This window comes from Hyla sarda, chromosome 8, assembly GCF_029499605.1.
Source record: "Hyla sarda isolate aHylSar1 chromosome 8, aHylSar1.hap1, whole genome shotgun sequence".
NCBI classification, from domain to species: domain Eukaryota; kingdom Metazoa; phylum Chordata; class Amphibia; order Anura; family Hylidae; genus Hyla; species Hyla sarda.
Genome location: NC_079196.1, coordinates 200,905,487 through 200,924,750, shown reverse-complemented (window position 1 = coordinate 200,924,750; position 19,264 = coordinate 200,905,487). Strand labels below are relative to the sequence as shown.

The following is a 19,264-nucleotide window of genomic DNA, read 5'->3' as shown; positions in this document are numbered from 1 at the left end:
TTGCCACCAAAGGTAGAAGGAACTTTTGACTCTTAGGCCAGGTTTACATGAATAGATTACATGCACATTTTTTTCCCAGACACAGAATTCCTGGCCTGACCGCGGGTCTGAGGACATAAACTGACAGCTGTCACCAGAGGCGTAACTTGTAACTTTTGGACCCGATGCAAAATCTGCAATAGGGCCCTATATCTACCATGTGCCATTTATAATACTGATCTTATATGGGGCAGATTTGCCTTGGGGCCCTGGTGCGACTACTACCTCTGCACACCCTATAGTTACACCCCTGTTTAGGTCCTTAGACCATCCGTCAGGTCGGGAATTTTGTTCATAATTCAGATGCAAGAATGCACATGTTATTTGCTCATGTGAACCCAGGCTTTTTTCATATTTCCCATCATCCTGCAAAGGTTCTTTGTCATCCATTAGCAAAAGAGGTAGGACCAACCAGACCAAGACGCCTTCTCTACAAGAACCTCAATGGTATGTGTGCCCTAGACCATGCCCTCTCTAGAAAAAGACCAGAGCAGAGATTTAAATTGTTGCCCCAAGTGAGGTAAAGCTGAGCTATGACCCATTATGTATTAATGTTCAATAGAAATAAGTTTGGTTGTGTTTTTATTCCCATTATGTAGTACATACAGGTATATAACTGGCGGGGATCTTAGCTCCAGACGCCTTGTATAACATAGCAATATTATTTTATTCTCAGAGCACTACGAGTCTCTGAGATGTAATAAAATAGGTGTTTTGCTACTTAAATTAATGTAAATAGTCTCCAGATATTCTGAACATATTTTATTCCTATAAAAAGTAACAGCCATGGAAGACATAAATCAGATGCAAGCACTGTGCGCCGTTCCAGCTTTCAGGCTTCTGGCTGTCAGAAACTGCTGGAGGTTGTAGTTCCTCAGCAGCTTACAAGGCACAGGTCATCTTCAGATGGCTAATCTGTACTAGCCTAAAGAACACACATTATGTTTTCTGTGGGACAGCTGGAGTCTTGTTCCAACAGTGGCAGCGGGACTGAGTTACTTAAGGCAATTATCAGAGACCATCGTTGATGTTTTCCTAACCTTGTTGGGGTTGCCCATTGCTTTTAAGAGACTATCCAAGGACATTGTCTTAGCAGACATTAATCCGTAGCTTTGGCCCTTTTTTTGACCTCGATATTGGAGCCCTGTTGGCATTTTCCTTTCATCTAAGAACATTTCCCTCAAATCTGCAGAGTATCACCATGAATGTTCTTCAGTACACCTTTACTGACCGTGAATGTATAACAGAATATTCTTTAGAATAGATTTAATTATATAATCAATTTTACATTTGTTTAATTGTAAATTTTGTTATATTTTTTTTATAAATAAGAAATTTATCTTTGCTCTCAGATTATATCTATATATCAAAAAAAATATTCTAATACCTTGACCATGGTGTGAAATGATTAAAGGAGTTTTCTGGAGTAGACAAAAGATCTGTTTTTCTTTTTACAGAAACAGCGCCACTCTTCTCCATGTCTTGTGAAGGGTATTGCAGCTTAGGATAGGTCATGAGTAAGTGCCAGTAAACGTGAAAGGCCCGTCGGCCATATCTGCATCTGTGACCTAACTGTTTGTGCACTAAAAGAAAACTATGCGGAATGCCATCCAGATTTCTTTCATTTGCCTATTGCAGCTTAGCCCTATTCACTTAAACGTGGGAGATCATAATTTTTACTGACGTTCTATCCATGGTAATGAGGATTGGGTTCAAAATGACTGATCCTTTCACTACCAGAGAGAAGTCTTCTCTGTCTCCTCATTAAAATAAACATATACATTTGGCCAAATGAAGTATGGTCAAGGGAGATAGTTGCCAGTAATGTTAATATACTAAGTAGAAATTGAGCAGGACAAATCTAGAGCCTAAATTGTGATGTTAAATACCTGGGTCAGAGCATTTCCAAAATGACCAGTCTTGTGGGTGTTCCTGGTATGCCGTGGTTAGTACCCACCAAAAAAGGATGGTAAGTACTAACCCTCAGGCGCATAAGTCTGATCCATGGAGGCCACACCTCACAGGACATACAGGATCTAGTGCTATTGCCTTTGTACCAGTTACCAGGAGACATCTTCTGGGGTCTTGTCGAGTCCATAGCTCGATTGGTCAGAGCAGTTTTGGTGGCATGAGTAGGACCTGCACCTGTAGTTTTAATTTTATGGCTGATCAGTGTTTGTGCCCTGCAGAGGAAACTTCCAGGCATAGAGGATGTTTTGCGTGTGTGTGGTTTAATGGCAACGTTTCTAATATTGGAAGGTCATCTGATTCATTACTGGCTCTCGAGACCTGGAGAACGCCGGCACACCCAAGAGTTGCACTTTAAAGGGATCCAGTCATACAGTCAATGTAAATAGTAGGCAGCTAAGCTGTAAAGCATATTCCTTCAGTACAGAGATGATCGTAAAGGTCATCATACCAACTTCTTGATATAAAACACTGCTGCTCTGCCAGGCATATGTGTGTTTGCTATCAATATTGGCTACAATTACCACTTCATTAAGATTCCTCAGCATTTCTGGGGTTGCCAATGGCAAGAGTTTTGGAATTTCTCTAATTAACAGATAATAAAACGATTTACTTTTCACTCCTTACTGCTGAGCACAATGTAATTTTGCTATTTTAGAAATACAGATCAGAGGCACAGTCTGTATATATGACTCAGAATCTTAAGTTTCTCAGGTGAAGAGTTTTCTGATATTGGCACAGTATCACTTTTACTTTTTTTTCCAGGCCACTGGTTGATGCTGCAAGATGCCGCCCACACAGATGGTTCCTTTTCGACTGAGTAGAGACATGGGGAGAGATTCCGTGCAAGAGGACCTCCTGCTCAGACTAGAGAGGATTCCTTTAATTGGTGCTAATTAGAGCATCTGTTCAGAAAAGCGGATGAGGTGTCATTGTTAAAAGTCACAAGGAACGTAAGGGTGGAAGGGGGGGGGACTTCCAAAGGAGGAGAGAAGATTGTAATAGAACACGGTAAAGGCTATAAAGGTAGGAGTAAAATAGGGTAGTAATATACCATGATAAATGAGATTGTGAGTGCAAGCAAAAGTGGAATGAGGAAATTTATTCTTGATGTGGAAGGAGCAGAGCAGGGAGTAATATACTAGGAAAGATGATGTATTCAAATCAGGAAAAGGGTTCCAGAATAAGAAAAATTACTCATGCAAAAGATTAACTTATCTCGAGCAATGGACGTAGGCTGTAGGTGTCACGATGCCGGCTGGCAGGTAGTGGATCCTCTGTGCCAGAGAGGGATTGGCGTGGACCGTGCTAGTGGACCGGTTCTAAGCCACTACTGGTTTTCACCAGAGCCCGCCGCAAAGCGGGATGGTCTTGCTGCGGCGGTAGTGACCAGGTCGTATCCACTAGCAACGGCTCACCTCTCTGGCTGCTGAAGATGGGCGCGGTACAAGGGAGTAGGCAGAAGCAAGGTCGGACGTAGCAGAAGGTCGGGGCAGGCAGCAAGGATCGTAGTCAGGGGCAACGGCAGAAGGTCTGGAACACAGGCTAGGAACACACAAGGAACGCTTTCACTGGCACAATGGCAACAAGATCCGGCAAGGGAGTGAAGGGGAAGTGAGGTGATATAGGGAAGTGCACAGGTGATAACACTAATTGGAACCACTGCGCCAATCAGCGGCGCAGTGGCCCTTTAAATCGCAAAGACCCGGCGCGCGCGCGCCCTAGGGAGCGGGGTCGCGCGCGCCGGGACAGGACCGAGGGAGAGCGAGTCAGGTACGGGAGCCGGGGTGCGCATCGCGAGCGGGCGCTACCCGCATCGCGAATCGCACCCCGGCTGGCAGCGGAATCGCAGCGCCCCGGGTCAGAGGATCTGACCGGAGCGCTGCAGCGGGGAGAATGAAGCGAGCGCTCTGGGGAGGAGCGGGGACCCGGAGCGCTCGGCGTAACAGTACCCCCCCCCTTGGGTCTCCCCCTCTTCTTAGAGCCTGAGAACCTGAGGAGCAGACTTTTGTCTAGGATGTTGTCCTCAGGTTCCCAGGATCTCTCTTCAGGACCACAACCCTCCCAGTCCACTAAAAAAAAAGTTTTCCCTCTGACCTTTTTGGAAGCCAAGATCTCCTTGACAGAGAAGATGTCCGAGGAGCCGGAAACAGGAGTGGGAGGAACAGATTTGGGAGAAAAACGGTTGAGGATGAGTGGTTTGAGAAGAGAGACGTGAAAGGCATTAGGGATACGAAGAGAAGGAGGAAGAAGAAGTTTATAAGAGACAGGATTAATTTGACACAAAATTTTGAAAGGACCAAGATAGCGTGGTCCCAACTTGTAGCTAGGGACACGGAAGCGGACATATTTAGCGGAGAGCCATACCTTGTCTCCAGGGGAAAAAACGGGAGGAGCTCTTCTTTTCTTATCCGCGAACCTCTTCATGCGTGATGAAGCCTGTAAGAGAGAATTTTGGGTCTCTCTCCATATGATGGAAAGGTCACGAGAAATTTCATCCACAGCGGGCAGACCAGAGGGCAAGGGAGTAGGGAGGGGGGGAAGAGGGTGACGGCCGTACACCACGAAAAATGGGGATTTGGAGGAAGATTCAGAGACCCTGAAGTTATACGAGAATTCGGCCCATGGAAGGAGATCTGCCCAGTCATCCTGGCGGGAGGAAACAAAATGTCGCAAATAATCACCCAAGATCTGGTTAATTCTTTCTACTTGTCCATTGGACTGGGGATGATATGCAGAAGAAAAATTTAATTTAATCTTGAGTTGTTTACAGAGAGCCCTCCAGAATTTAGACACGAATTGGACGCCTCTATCCGAGACAATTTGCGTAGGCAATCCGTGAAGACGAAAAATGTGTACAAAAAATTGTTTAGCCAACTGAGGCGCTGAAGGAAGACCAGGAAGAGGGATGAAATGTGCCATTTTGGAGAATCGATCAACGACCACCCAAATAACAGTGTTGCCACGGGAAGGGGGTAAATCAGTAATAAAATCCATACCAATCAGAGACCAAGGCTGTTCGGGGACAGGCAGAGGATGAAGAAAACCAGCGGGCTTCTGGCGAGGAGTCTTATCCCGGGCACAGATAGTGCAGGCTCGCACAAAGTCCACAACATCCGTCTCCAGAGTCGGCCACCAATAGAAGCGGGAGATGAGTTGCACAGATTTCTTGATGCCCGCATGACCTGCGAGATGAGAGGAGTGACCCCATTTGAGGATTCCGAGGCGTTGGCGTGGAGAAACAAAGGTCTTTCCTGGAGGAGTCTGCCTGATGGAGGCAGGAGAAGTGGAGATCAGGCAGTCAGGTGGAATGATGTGTTGCGGAGAGAGTTCAACTTCTGAGGCATCCGAGGAACGAGAGAGAGCATCGGCCCTAATGTTCTTATCGGCAGGACGAAAGTGAATCTCAAAATTAAATCGGGCAAAGAACAGAGACCACCGGGCCTGGCGAGGATTCAGCCGTTGGGCAGACTGGAGGTAGGAGAGGTTCTTGTGGTCGGTGTAGATAATAACAGGAAAACTTGATCCCTCCAGCAGATGCCTCCATTCCTCAAGTGCTAATTTAATGGCTAGAAGCTCTCGATCCCCGATGGAGTAGTTCCTCTCCGCTGGGGAGAAGGTCCTAGAGAAAAAACCACAAGTGACAGCATGCCCGGAAGAATTTTTTTGTAGAAGAACAGCTCCAGCTCCCACTGAGGAGGCATCAACCTCCAATAGGAAGGGTTTGGAAGGGTCAGGTCTGGAGAGCACGGGAGCCGAAGAAAAGGCAGACTTGAGTTGTTTAAAGGCGTCTTCTGCTTGAGGAGGCCAGGACTTGGGATCAGCATTTTTTTTGGTTAAAGCCACGATAGGAGCCACAACGGTAGAAAAATGTGGAATAAATTGCCTGTAATAATTGGCGAACCCCAAAAAGCGTTGGATAGCACGGAGTCCGGAGGGGCGTGGCCAATCTAAGACGGCAGAGAGTTTGTCTGGATCCATCTGTAGTCCCTGGCCAGAGACCAAATATCCTAGAAAAGGAAGAGATTGGCATTCAAACAAACATTTCTCAATTTTGGCATAGAGTTGATTGTCACGAAGTCTCTGAAGAACCATACGGACATGCTGGCGGTGTTCTTCTAGATTGGCAGAAAAAATTAGGATATCGTCCAGATATACAACAACACAGGAGTATAACAGATCACGAAAAATTTCATTAACAAAGTCTTGGAAGACGGCAGGGGCGTTGCACAGGCCAAAGGGCATGACCAGATACTCAAAGTGTCCATCTCTGGTGTTAAATGCCGTTTTCCACTCATCCCCCTCTCTGATGCGGATGAGGTTATAGGCGCCTCTTAAGTCCAATTTAGTAAAGATGTGGGCACCTTGGAGGCGATCAAAGAGTTCAGAGATGAGGGGTAAGGGGTAGCGGTTCTTAACCGTGATTTTATTAAGACCGCGGTAGTCAATGCAAGGACGTAGGGAGCCATCTTTTTTGGACACAAAGAAAAATCCGGCTCCGGCAGGAGAGGAGGATTTACGGATAAAGCCCTTTTTTAGATTCTCCTGGACGTATTCAGACATGGCAAGAGTCTCTGGGGCAGAGAGAGGATAAATTCTGCCCCGGGGTGGAGTAGTGCCCGGGAGGAGGTCGATAGGACAATCATAAGGCCTGTGAGGAGGTAGAGTCTCAGCTTGTTTTTTGCAGAAAACATCCGCGAAGTCCATATAGGCCTTAGGGAGACCGGTTACTGGAGGAACCACAGAGTTACGGCAAGGGTTACTGGGAACCGGTTTTAGACAGTTCTTGGAACAAGAGGACCCCCAACTCTTGATCTCCCCAGTGGACCAATCCAGGGTTGGGGAATGAAGTTGAAGCCAGGGAAGTCCAAGGAGAATTTCCGAGGTGCAATTGGGGAGGACCAAAAGTTCAATCCTCTCATGATGAGATCCGATGCTCATAAGAAGGGGCTCCGTGCGGAAACGTATGGTACAGTCCAATCTTTCATTATTTACACAATTGATGTAGAGGGGTCTGGCGAGACTGGTCACCGGGATGTTGAACCTGTTGACGAGAGAGGCCAAAATAAAATTTCCTGCAGATCCAGAGTCCAAGAAGGCCACAGTAGAGAAGGAGAAGGCAGAGGCAGACATCCGCACAGGCACAGTAAGACGTGGAGAAGCAGAGTAGACATCAAGGACTGTCTCCCCTTTGTGCGGAGTCAGCGTACGTCTTTCCAGGCGGGGAGGACGGATAGGACAATCCCTCAGGAAGTGTTCGGTACTAGCACAGTACAGGCAGAGGTTCTCCATACGGCGTCGTGTCCTCTCTTGAGGTGTCAGGCGAGACCGGTCGACCTGCATAGCCTCCACGGCGGGAGGCACAGGAACAGATTGCAGGGGACCAGAGGAGAGAGGAGCCGAGGAGAAGAAACGCCTCGTGCGAACAGAGTCCATATCTTGGCGGAGTTCCTGACGCCTTTCGGAAAAACGCATGTCAATGCGAGTGGCTAGGTGAATAAGTTCATGTAGATTAGCAGGAATTTCTCGTGCGGCCAGAACATCTTTAATGTTGCTGGATAGGCCTTTTTTGAAGGTCGCGCAGAGGGCCTCATTATTCCAGGATAATTCTGAAGCAAGAGTACGGAATTGTACGGCATACTCGCCAACGGAAGAATTACCCTGGACCAGGTTCAACAGGGCAGTCTCAGCAGAAGAGGCTCGGGCAGGTTCCTCAAAGACACTTCGGATTTCCGAGAAGAAGGAGTGTACAGAGGCAGTGACGGGGTCATTGCGGTCCCAGAGCGGTGTGGCCCAAGACAGGGCTTTTCCAGACAGAAGGCTGACTACGAAAGCCCCCTTAGACCTTTCAGTGGGAAACAGGTCCGACATCATCTCCAGATGCAGGGAACATTGGGAAAGAAAGCCACGGCAAAACTTAGAGTCCCCATCAAATTTATCCGGCAGGGAAAGGCGTAGACCAGGAGCGGCCACTCGCTGCGGAGGAGGTGCAGGAGCTGGCGGAGGAGATGATTGCTGAAGCTGTGGTAGTAGCTGCTGTAGCATCACGGTCAGTTGAGACAGCTGTTGACCTTGTTGCGCTATCTGTTGTGACTGCTGGGCGACCACCGTGGTGAGGTCAGCGACCACTGGCAGAGGAACTTCAGCGGGATCCATGGCCGGATCTACTGTCACGATGCCGGCTGGCAGGTAGTGGATCCTCTGTGCCAGAGAGGGATTGGCGTGGACCGTGCTAGTGGACCGGTTCTAAGCCACTACTGGTTTTCACCAGAGCCCGCCGCAAAGCGGGATGGTCTTGCTGCGGCGGTAGTGACCAGGTCGTATCCACTAGCAACGGCTCACCTCTCTGGCTGCTGAAGATGGGCGCGGTACAAGGGAGTAGGCAGAAGCAAGGTCGGACGTAGCAGAAGGTCGGGGCAGGCAGCAAGGATCGTAGTCAGGGGCAACGGCAGAAGGTCTGGAACACAGGCTAGGAACACACAAGGAACGCTTTCACTGGCACAATGGCAACAAGATCCGGCAAGGGAGTGAAGGGGAAGTGAGGTGATATAGGGAAGTGCACAGGTGATAACACTAATTGGAACCACTGCGCCAATCAGCGGCGCAGTGGCCCTTTAAATCGCAAAGACCCGGCGCGCGCGCGCCCTAGGGAGCGGGGCCGCGCGCGCCGGGACAGGACCGAGGGAGAGCGAGTCAGGTACGGGAGCCGGGGTGCGCATCGCGAGCGGGCGCTACCCGCATCGCGAATCGCACCCCGGCTGGCAGCGGAATCGCAGCGCCCCGGGTCAGAGGATCTGACCGGAGCGCTGCAGCGGGGAGAATGAAGCGAGCGCTCCGGGGAGGAGCGGGGACCCGGAGCGCTCGGCGTAACAGTAGGGAAGGGTTGTTGAGGAAACCCATGCTGCAAGTAAGGTTAGGAGAAAAGACACAGGCTGTATGTGTCAGGACCTGTGGGGTTAAACAGTTCTGACAGTTCTCTGTCACCGTGGTTGTGGACCCGTCACCTATGGCGGGTACGCTAGTAGGCAGGGCAAGTGGGAGCAGGTGAGTTTAGGGCTTTACACTTCCCTGCCCAGACGTGACATTTTTGCAGGCCTACATACCTGCTTTTGCCTTGTTCCTGCATTATGGAAGCTATGTCTGCTTTGGTGGAGCAAATACAGGGCTTTACTCAGCTGGTCTAGGATTTAGCTGAAAGACTTCATCTCAGGTGTTCGAACTCAGGTGTCATCTGTTCCTGTTTCAGCTCCTGTGGAGCCACAAGTTAGTCTCCCTGACCGATTTTCTGGTAAACGCAAATTATTTAAAACTTTGAGAGCTGCAAAATGTACTTTAGGTTAAGTCCTCACACATCTGGTAATGAGACCCAGAGAGTGGGTTTTATTATGTCTCCTTTGCAAGGGGGTCCCCAAGAATGGGTATTTTCCCTTAATCCCAATGCTCCGGAGTTGTCCTCAGTGGACGCCTTATTTACGGGATTGGGTCTCTTGTACACTGAACCGGACCGTGCTGCGTACACTTAGAGTCAACTGCATACAGTAAAGCAAGGTCGCAGACCAGTAGAGGAGTACTGTGCAGATTTTAGAAAGTGGTGTGTGGCCTCCAACTGGAATACTCCAGCCTAGATTTGTCAGTTCAGACTAGGGTTATCTGACACCTTAAAGGACATGCTTGTAACTTATCCCTCTCCTGACACCCTTGACCAAGCCATGACTTTAGCTGTGCATTTGGATAGACGTTTGTGAGAACACAAACGGGAGTGCTCTTCATCCTCTGTCTCTCCCTTCCTGCTTAATTCCCCTCCTGTCTCTTAATCTGTGCCTAAGGATGAACCTATGCAGATAGGGTCCATTCATACCCCGGAAGAACGTAGGAGGTTTCGTCAAATCTACGGCCTGTGTTTCTACTGTGAAGAGGACACTTATTTAATTGGATTCTGTGTAAAGCGTCCGCGTCCAAGTGGTAATCGGGGAGGCCACTTGGGCACACAGCTATGTCATGTCCCTCAGAGAACTACGCCTAGCAAAGTTCTTCTGGGGGGCATTGTTTTATCTTCAGTGCAAACTGATGTTATACCTGAGACTGTCTTAAAACCAGTTTTGCAGCAGCCTCTGACTGAATCTGTGCATTGTGATATCATGAGCAATAAATGTTTGGAGAATAATCATGTGGATTTGGAGTCTGAAAAGAGTGATGGTGAGGACATTAATGAGTGGTGTGACATTGAGGATGAGAATACTGATGAAGAAATTGATGATTCATCCGTACCTCTTTTTTCTCAGGTTGTGAAGGGTCCAGTGGCCCCTCCTAAAAGAGGGTTACTTTCAGAACCCGTGGAGTTAAACCATTCTGACAGTTCTCTATGTTTTGGTTTGGGCTACGCCCAGCTGCCTGGACTGGTCAGCTGACATTGATGTGAGCACCTGGTCTGGGGCTATTTAAGTCTGCTCTCATACCTTGCCTGCAAAAGAGCTCCTACTCCTACCTAGCGTTTGTTACATATCTTGAAATTCTGGCATATTTGACCCTTTGGCTCTGCTTTCTGACTCTTCTCCTGTTTTGGCGTGTGGACTGTGGCTTATTGTGTGTGTATATTTAGTTATTATTTCTGTTATTGTGTGTGTTTCCATACAGCATCCCGACCTCCGTCTGTATTATAGTTTATTTTGTTGCCGTTTGACTCCCTGCACTTATTCAGGCAGGGACTGTCACCGTGGTTGTGGACCCTTCGCTTAGGGTGGGTACACAAGTAGGCAGGGCAAGTGGGAGCAGGTGAGTTTAGGGCTTCACTTTTCCCTGCCCAGATAGGACAGTATGAAATGTATAGGGAGAGGACAACGGCTTCTGTGAAGAGTTTTTAAAAAGGCACATGTTGTATAAATGAAAAGGGCAAAGGCTCCGATCATAGGGAAAAGAGAAGAAAAAGATTGAGGAACAGAAGAGCAATAAAGAGTATAGGCGGCCATAAGCATTACATTACTTTTGATGAAAATAAACAATTTCAATCAAAACGCTCATTCGTCGGGTGAAATTTAACAATGACGGACCATTTTAGATGACTGATAACAGAGGTTGTCTGTGTTTAAAAGTTTTGGCAGATAGACCAATGAAAGTTTGTTCATATATGACAGGTAGCAAAGACAAGACATATTTTGCCCCAAATGATATGACTTCTACACTATAGCTCTTATCACAGGCAATTTCTTTTAGCGTTCAGACATTGTGGCCCCTGACTGCCGTGGGTCCTGACTCCTGCACCACTCAACAAACAGCAGTAGCCAGCCAAGCATTACCCCTGCAATGGAATGTATTACATGGATGTTCTAAAGTCCACTAGAACCAAAAGCCATTGTCATTGGGTGGTTTTCATTCTGGCTCATAGATGGGGGTCCCAAATGGGCGATCCCCTCTTTGATATCCATATGTCCAAAAGGCATAAGCTTGAAGCAATGTACCCCATATGACCTCTGTATGCCCCCTTTTAAATAGCCTATTTTACCAGGCAAAGTAGCTATAAACCAGTTATTTGCTTTATTGGGACAACTTCTTTAAAAGCCTATGATAGGTTTTTTCCCCCAGCAGTGCTGTAATCTCCCGTGTGGCTTTAGAGTGCAATAATATATCTGTAGCTGCCAGAAGCCACATGTGACTTTCGAGCCACTGGATGAAAAAAATATACAGAAAATAAATACATTTCCTAAGACACTATAAATAGAGGATTTGTAAAGTGGCAATGGGCATAACACAGGATTTCAACAGAGGGTCAGGTTAGGCATACACCAAAGAAAGACGATAAAGGTGAGGATTTAGGACAGGCTGGGTTTATAAATTGAATCAGTGTTTAAAATTGAAATTCCTTATTCAGGAATCAGAACTTGGCTTGTAAATGATCATAGTGTGGACTAAATGTAATCTAAATATCTGTAATTAGAGTTATTGTAAACTGTGATTCATAAATCAATTCTACCCTTCAAGGCAATATTTATCTTTTCATTTGTCATGAAACTTTGACCTTTTAAATGTTTTTGATCTGTGTAAGTCAAATATTCAAGATGGTTCTTAGGCGAACAAAGCAAAAAAAGGTTTGGAAAAAAATCAATTTGCATTTCCATCACACACTTACCCATGCATTCATTGGCTTCCCGAGCATTGGCCCTCTGCCATGGTCGGTCATAATGAAAGGCCTTGCATCGATCACATTCTGGTCCCTCTGTATTGTGCTTGCAGTCACAAATTAACCGTCCTTCTTTGTCTTTGCCGCAGCGAGAGGCATGTCCATTGCATTTGCACCTGCCACCCACTTGAAACTCTCCAACTGAGTAGAAGAAACCTGGACCATCATCTGATACCTCAGAATCCTTGTTCCCTTGAAGGTGAGGACGACTAAAGACCACACGTATGTCAGTAGCAGTCACCCAGTCCTGTAGCACAGGACTGTTGTCAAAGTCTTGAGCTGAGGGTCTTCCATCTAAGGTGCTAAAAGCTATAAGGCCTCCTGTCAGTGGATAAAGATCTGTGTGTCCATCAGTACACAGTGCCTCTTGCTCATTCTGCTTGGTGACACTAGCACGGCTAGGTTTCCCATACAGCCGGCGGCACTGCGATGAATAATATTGGTAGGGAACCCAAGACTTGCCATAATCCATTGACTTGAAAATTGCCACAGACTCAGGCCGAGGAGAACAGAACTGTAGACTGACATAGGTCACCTCAAACTTCTTTCCCAGTGAAAGGGTTAGACTGACATTTTGTGGTGAATGACGTGGGAAACTTTCTGACCTCCAGCAAGTCATGTTCCCAGCTGAGTTAAGGTCGGTTAGATGAGAGGGAGGGTGAGCCTTCTTTGGATCTGAAGCATCACACGCACGGGTGGCTGGACGTCCACAAGTGCTAGAGGCTTGGACTTCTTTTCCAAAGGCTGCATTAACAAATTCAGGCACACATCGACGGGGAAGGCCATTCTCGTCATAGCAGGGGTCTGGGATTGGGTGCTGTTGTTGGCCAGAAAATGGTGCTGATGCAGAATGAAGCAGCACAGGAAAAAATGATAAGATGAATAACAGATGAAGCATCTTCGGAACAAGGAGCACAAGCTTAAATGAAAGAAAAGAGAAGTATATTAGTATATTTTATTACTTTAATAATACTAACTAGATATAATGTCTTGATTATAAGAACAGATGTGCATTCTATTAGTATATTTTATTACTTTAATAATACTAGCTAGATATAATGTCTTGATTATAAGAACATGTTTGCATTCTATCTGTCCACCGAACAAGACTGTACACTCTAACCTTCAACCTGTTGGATCAATTATGTTTTGATTGTCAGCAGTTTTCCTTAAAAGACAGCAGAATCCCTATAATGTCTGTAAGAACCTAATTCTTAAATATTAATTTATCACAGATATTGCAAAATGGTATTGCTCATACTAAACGTGTATTGAAATAGCAGTGTTTTTCTTGTTTTAAAACAAAAGCCTAAAGGTCCCCATATCCGTACGATAGCATGTCCGGCTGGCAGCAATTTCTTCCACCTAAACACGCACACCCGATCCTTTTAGTTTTTTTGTTTTAAATGGGGAGAGGGAAACATGCTATTAACAGATTCCAGCGGGGACACAAGATCGGGCATATTGAAATTCAACATGCCCATTTCTTCTTTCTCTCAACTTATGCCATTAGGGGAGAGTCTTTTAATCCCTGTACACAGTAATTCAGTGGTCCCCGACCAGTTACTCAGAAGACACGTGTGACTACTTGCAGTGCAGCTACACATAGACGTCCGAAGTTGTAATCATATGAACTGGAAATTAATATTAACAGTGACCAGTTTGGTTGGTATAAACCTAGTGTATTTATCAACAAATATATGCAATTTCATGATTTCATGTTTTTTTCATATTTAACTTTTTTTTTTTTTTACCATTTTTAAATTAAATGTGGATCCTGTCCATCACTCAGAGTTAAATATGGCTCATAAGGTAGAAAAGGTTGGGGACATCTGCACTAGATGGTTGTCACGATGCCGGCTGGCAGGAGGTGGATCCTCTGTGCCAGAGAGGGATTGGCGTGGACCGTGCTAGTGGACCGGTTCTAAGTCACTACTGGTTTTCACCAGAGCCCGCCGCAAAGCGGGATGGTCTTGCTGCGGCGGTAGTGACCAGGTCGTATCCACTAGCAACGGCTCAACCTCTCTGACTGCTGAAGATAGGCGCGGTACAAGGGAGTAGACAGAAGCAAGGTCGGACGTAGCAGAAGGTCGGGGCAGGCAGCAAGGATCGTAGTCAGGGGCAACGGCAGGAGGTCTGGAACACAGGCTAGGAACACACAAGGAAACGCTTTCACTGGCACAATGGCAACAAGATCCGGCGAGGGAGTGCAGGGGAAGTGAGGTATAAATAGGGAGTGCACAGGTGAACACACTAATTAGAACCACTGCGCCAATCAGCGGCGCAGTGGCCCTTTAAATCGCAGAGACCCGGCGCGCGCGCGCCCTAGGGAGCGGGGCCGCGCGCGCCGAGACAGGACCGACGGAGAGCGAGTCAGGTACGGGAGCCGGGGTGCGCATCGCGAGCGGGCGCCACCCGCATCGCGAATCGCATCCCGGCTGGAGGCGGTATCGCAGCGCACCGGGTCAGAGGATCTGACCGGAGCGCTGCAGTAGCGAGAGTGTAGCGAGCGCTCCGGGGAGGAGCGGGGACCCGGAGCGCTCGGCGTAACAGTACCCCCCCCTTGGGTCTCCCCCTCTTCTTAGAGCCTGAGAACCTGAGGAGCAGACTTTTGTCTAGGATATTGTCCTCAGGTTCCCAGGATCTCTCTTCAGGACCACAACCCTCCCAATCGACTAAAAAAAAAAAAGTTTTCCCTCTGACCTTCTTGGAGGCCAGTATCTCCTTTACGGAGAAGATGTCCGAGGAGCCGGAAACAGGAGTGGGAGAAACAAGTTTGGGAGAGAAACGGTTGATGATGAGTGGTTTAAGAAGAGAAACGTGAAAGGCATTAGGAATACGAAGAGAAGGAGGAAGAAGAAGTTTGTAAGAGACAGGATTAATCTGGCACAAAATTTTGAAAGGACCAAGATAGCGTGGTCCCAATTTGTAGCTAGGGACACGGAAGCGGACATATTTGGCGGAGAGCCATACCTTGTCTCCAGGAGAAAAAATGGGGGGAGCTCTTCTTTTTTTATCAGCAAACTTCTTCATGCGTGATGAAGCCTGTAAGAGAGAATTTTGGGTCTCTTTCCATATGGTGGAAAGATCACGAGATATTTCATCCACAGCGGGCAAACCAGAGGGCAAGGGAGTAGGGAGGGGGGGAAGAGGGTGACGGCCGTACACCACGAAAAATGGGGATTTGGAGGAAGATTCAGAGATTCTGAAGTTATACGAGAATTCGGCCCATGGTAGAAGATCTGCCCAGTCATCCTGGCGGGAGGAAACAAAATGCCGTAAATAATCACCCAAGACCTGGTTAATTCTTTCTACTTGCCCATTGGATTGAGGATGATATGCAGAAGAAAAGTTTAATTTAATCTTGAGTTGTTTACAGAGAGCCCTCCAGAATTTTGACACGAATTGGACGCCTCTATCCGAGACGATCTGCGTGGGCAACCCGTGAAGACGAAAAATGTGTACAAAAAATTGTTTTGCCAACTGAGGCGCTGAAGGAAGACCAGGAAGAGGGATGAAATGTGCCATTTTGGAGAATCGATCAACGACCACCCAAACAACAGTGTTGCCACGGGATGGGGGTAAGTCAGTAATAAAGTCCATACCAATCAGAGACCAAGGCTGTTCGGGGACAGGCAGAGGATGAAGAAGACCAGCGGGCTTCTGGCGAGGAGTCTTATCCCGGGCACAGACAGTGCAGGCTCGCACAAAATCCACGACATCCGTCTCCAGAGTCGGCCACCAATAGAAACGAGAGATGAGTTGCACGGATTTCTTGATGCCCGCATGACCTGAGAGATGGGAGGAGTGACCCCATTTGAGGATTCCGAGGCGTTGGCGTGGAGAGACGAAGGTCTTCCCTGGGGGAGTTTGCCTGATGGAGGCTGGAGAAGTGGAGATCAGGCAGTCAGGAGGAATGATGTGTTGCGGAGAGAGCTCTACTTCCGAGGCATCCGAGGAACGAGAGAGAGCATCGGCCCTAATGTTCTTATCGGCAGGCCGAAAGTGAATTTCAAAATTAAATCGGGCAAAGAACAGAGACCACCTGGCCTGGCGAGGATTCAGCCGTTGGGCAGACTGGAGATAGGAGAGATTCTTGTGATCGGTGTAAATAATAACTGGAAATCTTGATCCCTCCAGCAGATGCCTCCATTCCTCAAGTGCTAATTTAATGGCTAGAAGCTCTCGATCCCCGATGGAGTAGTTCCTCTCCGCCGGAGAGAAGGTCCTAGAAAAAAAACCACAAGTAACAGCATGCCCAGAAGAATTTTTTTGTAGAAGGACCGCTCCAGCTCCTACTGAGGAGGCATCAACCTCCAATAGGAAGGGTTTAGATGGGTCAGGTCTGGAGAGCACGGGAGCCGAAGAAAAGGCAGACTTGAGCTGTTTAAAGGCGTCTTCCGCTTGAGGAGGCCATGACTTAGGATTGGCATTCTTTTTGGTTAAAGCCACGATAGGAGCCACAATGGTAGAAAAATGTGGAATAAATTGTCTGTAATAATTGGCGAACCCCAAAAAACGTTGGATAGCACGGAGTCCGGAGGGGCGTGGCCAATCTAAGACGGCAGAGAGTTTGTCTGGATCCATTTGTAGTCCCTGGCCAGAGACCAAGTATCCTAGGAAAGGAAGAGATTGGCATTCAAACAGACATTTCTCCATCTTGGCATAAAGTTGATTGTCACGAAGTCTCTGAAGAACCATACGGACATGCTGGCGGTGTTCTTCTAGATTGGCAGAAAAAATCAGGATATCGTCCAGATATACAACAACACAGGAGTATAAGAGGTCACGAAAAATTTCATTAACAAAGTCTTGGAAGACGGCAGGGGCGTTGCACAGGCCAAAGGGCATGACCAGATACTCAAAGTGTCCATCTCTAGTGTTAAATACCGTTTTCCATTCATCCCCCTCTCTGATGCGGATGAGATTATAAGCACCTCTTAAGTCCAGTTTGGTAAAGATGTGGGCACCTTGGAGGCGATCAAAGAGTTCAGAGATGAGAGGTAGGGGGTAGCGGTTCTTTACCGTGATTTTATTAAGACAGCGGTAGTCAATGCAAGGACGTAGGGAGCCATCTTTTTTGGACACAAAGAAAAATCCGGCTCCGGCAGGAGAGGAGGATTTGCGGATAAAGCCCTTTTTTAAATTTTCCTGGATGTACTCAGACATAGCAAGAGTCTCTGGGGCAGAGAGAGGATAAATTCTGCCCCGGGGTGGAGTAGTGCCCGGGAGGAGGTCAATAGGACAGTCATAAGGCCTGTGAGGAGGTAGAGTCTCAGCTTGTTTTTTGCAAAAAACATCCGCAAAGTCCATATAGGCCTTAGGGAGACCGGTTACAGGGGGAACCACAGAGTCACGGCAAGGAGTACTGGGAACCGGTTTAAGGCAGTCCTTGAAACAAGAGGGGCCCCAACTCTTGATCTCTCCAGTGGACCAATCCAGGGTTGGGGAATGGTGTTGAAGCCAGGGTAGTCCAAGGAGAATTTCGGAAGTGCAATTGGGGAGGACCAAAAACTCAATTTTCTCGTGATGAGGTCCGATGCACATTAGGAGGGGCTCCGTGCGGAGACGTATGGTACAGTCCAATCTTTCATTGTTAACACAATTGATGTAGAGGGGTCTGGCGAGACTGGTCACTGGGATGTTGAACCTGTTGATGAGAGAGGCCAGAATAAAATTTCCTGCAGATCCGGAATCCAAGAAGGCCATAGTAGAGAAGGAGAAGGTAGAGGCAGATATCCGCACAGGCACAGTAAGACGTGGAGAAGCAGAGTTGACATCAAGGACTGTCTCATCTTTGTGCGGAGTCAGCGTACGTCTTTCCAGGCGGGGAGGACGGATAGGACAATCCTTCAGGAAGTGTTCGGTACCGGCACAGTACAGGCAGAGATTCTCCATGCGGCGTCGTGTCCTCTCTTGAGGTGTCAGGCGAGACCGGTCGACCTGCATAGCCTCCACGGCGGGAGGCACAGGAACGGATTGCAGGGGACCAGAGGAGAGAGGAGCCGGGGAGAGAAAACGCCTCGTGCGAACAAAGTCCATATCCTGGCGGAGCTCCTGACGCCTTTCGGAAAAACGCATGTCAATGCGAGTGGCTAGATGAATGAGTTCATGTAAGTTAGCAGGGATTTCTCGTGCGGCCAGAACATCTTTAATGTTGCTGGATAGGCCTTTTTTAAAGGTCGCGCAGAGGGCCTCATTATTCCAGGATAGTTCTGAAGCAAGAGTACGGAATTGTACTCGCCAACGGAAGAATTACCCTGGACCAGGTTCAACAGGGCAGTCTCAGCAGAAGAGGCTCGGGCAGGTTCCTCAAAGACACTTCGAATTTCTGAGAAGAAGGAGTGTACAGAGGCAGTGACGGGGTCATTGCGGTCCCAGAGCGGTGTGGCCCATGACAGAGCTTTTCCAGACAGAAGGCTGACTACGAAAGCCACCTTAGACCTTTCAGTAGGAAACTGGTCCGACATCATCTCCAAGTGCAGGGAACATTGGGAAAGAAAGCCACGGCAAAATTTAGAGTCCCCATCAAATTTATCCGGCAAGGATAGTCGTAGGCCTGGAGCGGCCACTCGCTGCGGAGGAGGTGCAGGAGCTGGTGGAGGAGATGATTGCTGAAGCTGTGGTAGTAGCTGCTGTAGCATCACGGTCAGTTGAGACAGCTGGTGGCCTTGTTGCGCTATCTGTTGTGACTGCTGGGCGACCACCGTGGTGAGGTCGGCGACAACTGGCAGAGGAACTTCAGCGGGATCCATGGCCGGATCTACTGTCACGATGCCGGCTGGCAGGAGGTGGATCCTCTGTGCCAGAGAGGGATTGGCGTGGACCGTGCTAGTGGACCGGTTCTAAGTCACTACTGGTTTTCACCAGAGCCCGCCGCAAAGCGGGATGGTCTTGCTGCGGCGGTAGTGACCAGGTCGTATCCACTAGCAACGGCTCAACCTCTCTGACTGCTGAAGATAGGCGCGGTACAAGGGAGTAGACAGAAGCAAGGTCGGACGTAGCAGAAGGTCGGGGCAGGCAGCAAGGATCGTAGTCAGGGGCAACGGCAGGAGGTCTGGAACACAGGCTAGGAACACACAA

General features: G+C 48.0%; 1 protein-coding gene across 1 annotated transcript in view; it reads right to left on the bottom strand.

Moving 5' to 3' along the window:
• NTN3 (netrin 3) overlaps positions 1 to 19,264 on the bottom strand; it is a 105,502-nt gene that overhangs the window by 44,468 nt on the left and 41,770 nt on the right. Inside the window, exon 2 of the mRNA XM_056536364.1 lies at positions 12,131 to 13,100. Coding sequence (XP_056392339.1) covers positions 12,131 to 13,079 — 949 coding nt within the window. The 5' untranslated portion in view covers positions 13,080 to 13,100. The remainder of the gene's footprint in view (positions 1 to 12,130; positions 13,101 to 19,264) is intronic.